The sequence below is a fragment of the Anser cygnoides genome, chromosome 30 (genome assembly GCF_040182565.1).
Source record: "Anser cygnoides isolate HZ-2024a breed goose chromosome 30, Taihu_goose_T2T_genome, whole genome shotgun sequence".
Classification (NCBI taxonomy): domain Eukaryota; kingdom Metazoa; phylum Chordata; class Aves; order Anseriformes; family Anatidae; genus Anser; species Anser cygnoides.
The window spans coordinates 1615500-1618053 of record NC_089902.1 but is presented as its reverse complement, the minus strand read 5'-3'; the positions used below and the strand labels follow the sequence as shown (position 1 = coordinate 1618053).

The 2554-nt window shown below is 50.3% G+C and overlaps 1 protein-coding gene across 1 annotated transcript; it reads left to right on the top strand.

Moving 5' to 3' along the window:
• The first annotated feature begins 1401 nt into the window (after window positions 1-1401).
• On the top strand, window positions 1402-2343 carry LOC136787620 (olfactory receptor 14C36-like). Its single transcript, XM_066984932.1, has one exon. It carries the CDS (start codon window positions 1402-1404, stop codon window positions 2341-2343), a length of 942 nt encoding a protein of 313 aa, XP_066841033.1.
• Window positions 2344-2554: the final 211 nt, after the last annotated feature.

The following is a 2554-nucleotide window of genomic DNA, read 5'->3' as shown; positions in this document are numbered from 1 at the left end:
ACCTCGAGGGAACCCAATGGCACAGAGCAAGCGATGCCATGGTCGGGTGCTGTGCTGCTGAGCTGGCCTGGGCTCCTGGGCCTAAGGGGAGCTCGTGGCAAGCGGGCAGCGTTGCAGAGAGACAGCTGTGCCCAGAGCAGCTCCTCTGCACAGCGCAGCAGGGCTGGGGGCTCTGACCGCAGCTGGCACGGGGACAGGAGAGAAGGAGAGAGGGCTTGGAGGCAGTGAGGAGCGCAGCAACAGAGGGCAGCGTGTGGCAGGACAGATCTGCAGGCTCTTGGCACTGTGAGTCTCTGGCAGCAGAACATGTAAATGGGATTTCCAAAGAGTTTTTCTGAAGCCAACACAGCTCATGGTGGATTACATCTTAGAGGATAGATCTCTCTGTTTCTCCAATATGAGGTAGACGCTGCCATTCCTCCTGGCTTCTCCACCTGGCCGTGCTGCTGCTGCTCTTGTTCCCAGGCTGCCTGGGGATGGGGGTTTCATGTGCCCATGGAGTGAGCCCTCGGGTTGCTTGGGGGAAGGGGAGTATGGGGACAGGGTGAGGGGTCTGGAGATGGGCACTTGGGGCCTGGATTCCTCTGCTCCCAGCAGTGTCCAGGTTCTGTAGGCACTGGAACAGCTACCCCAGGGAAGTGTTCACAGTGCTGAGGCTGTCGGAATTCAAGAAACATTTGGGCAACCCCCTCAGGTGTATGGACTGATTTTTGGGTGTTCTTGTACAGATTCAGGGGTGGGATTTGATGATCCTTGTGGAACCCTTCCAAGTCAGGATATTCTATGATTCTACAAGTCTAGGAACATAGGAGGAGAACTATTCTGGAGCTCAAAGACCTGCCAACACAGGGCAGCTGAGACCAGGACTGATGGACTGACTGCCTCTCCTCACTGAAGGGCACTCTGCTCTAACAAGGCAGGATCTGTGACTGTGAGGACTTACAGGGTTTCACTTGGAGTGTAACAGAACACCCAGGATTTATACCTTAGAAACACTCCTCAGGTGTGGTATGGCAGCTGAACAAAGAAGACAAATCAAACAAACAAATAAATAAATAAATCTCCACACGTCTGCTCTTCGATGAACTAGGAGCAAAACTGGGGAAATCTCTTCTATATCAGGAGTGAAGTGAATCTGAGACTACATCATGTTCCCACCATGTTGTTACCTTGAGCTGTAGTGCACAACTGATTCTTCCATTACCCACAGAAGAGTACTCTTCTTGCAGAGAAACTCAGAATCAGTTCGAAGTCATTAAAGGGAACTTCAAAATAACTGCCTGCAATTGGACAACCTTTTTGATGTTTTTTAATGAGAAAATTAAATTTTCCTATGGTAAGTCTGTTGTACATTATTACTATTCTTTCTCTTTGTGCAGGACCACATCCCAAAAAAAGCAGATGTCCAACAGCAGCTCTGTGAGCGAGTTCCTCCTGCTGGCATTCGCAGACACGCGGGAGCTGCAGCTCCTGCACTTCGGGCTCTTCCTGGGCATCTACCTGGCTGCCCTCCTGGGCAACGGCCTCATCCTCACCGCCGTAGCCTGCGACCACCGCCTCCACACCCCCATGTACTTCTTCCTCCTCAACCTCGCCCTCCTCGACCTGGGCTGCATCTCCACCACTCTGCCCAAAGCCATGGCCAATGCCCTCTGGGACACCAGGGCCATCTCCTATCAAGGCTGTGCTGTCCAAGTCCTCTTTTTAGTATTCTTGCTTGGAGCAGAGTATTCCCTTCTCACTGTCATGTCCTACGACCGCTACATTGCCATCTGCAAGCCCCTGCACTACGGGAGCCTCGTGGGCAGCAGAGCTTGTGCCCAGATGGCAGCAGCTGCCTGGGGCAGTGGCTTTCTCAATGCTGTCCTGCACACGGCCACTACCTTTTCCCTGCCCCTCTGCCAAGGCAATGCTGTGGACCAGTTCTTCTGTGAAATCCCCCAGATCCTCAAGCTCTCCTGCTCAGATGCCTACCTCAGGGAAGTTGGGCTTAATGCAATCACCTTCGGTTTAAGCATTGGTTGCTTTGTTTTCATTGTGCTGTCCTATGTGCAGATCTTCAGGGCAGTGCTGAGGATGCCCTCTGAGCAGGGCCGGCACAAAGCCTTTTCCACGTGCCTCCCTCACCTGGCCGTGGTCTCCCTCTTTCTCTGCACTGTCCTGTTTGCCTACCTGAAGCCCCCCTCCATTTCTTCCCCATCCCTGGACCTGGTGTTGTCATTTCTGTACTCGGTGGTGCCTCCAGCAGTGAACCCCCTCATCTACAGCATCAGGAACAGGGAACTAAGGAATTCAGTGAAGAAAGTTCTAGAATACACATTTCTTCAATATATTTACATATAATAATATGCATAAAATCAAAATTCCTATGTTTCCTCAAAAAAAGTAAGACAATTTTTTTAAATATTTGTCTGTATTATTGTATTCTGAAAATATTGTTTCTGATTTAAATAATATATTTTTTATTTTCCTACTTGTTAACCATTTTCCCAGAGATGCCAGTTTCCTGTATAGATATACCCAATAAGGAAGTCATCAGAAGTTCATTGCACTC

Coding starts and splice junctions, on each gene's coding strand:
- LOC136787620 (XM_066984932.1), top strand. CDS start 1,402: ATGTCCAACAGCAGCTCTGTGAGCGAGTTCCTCCTGCTGGCATTCGCA.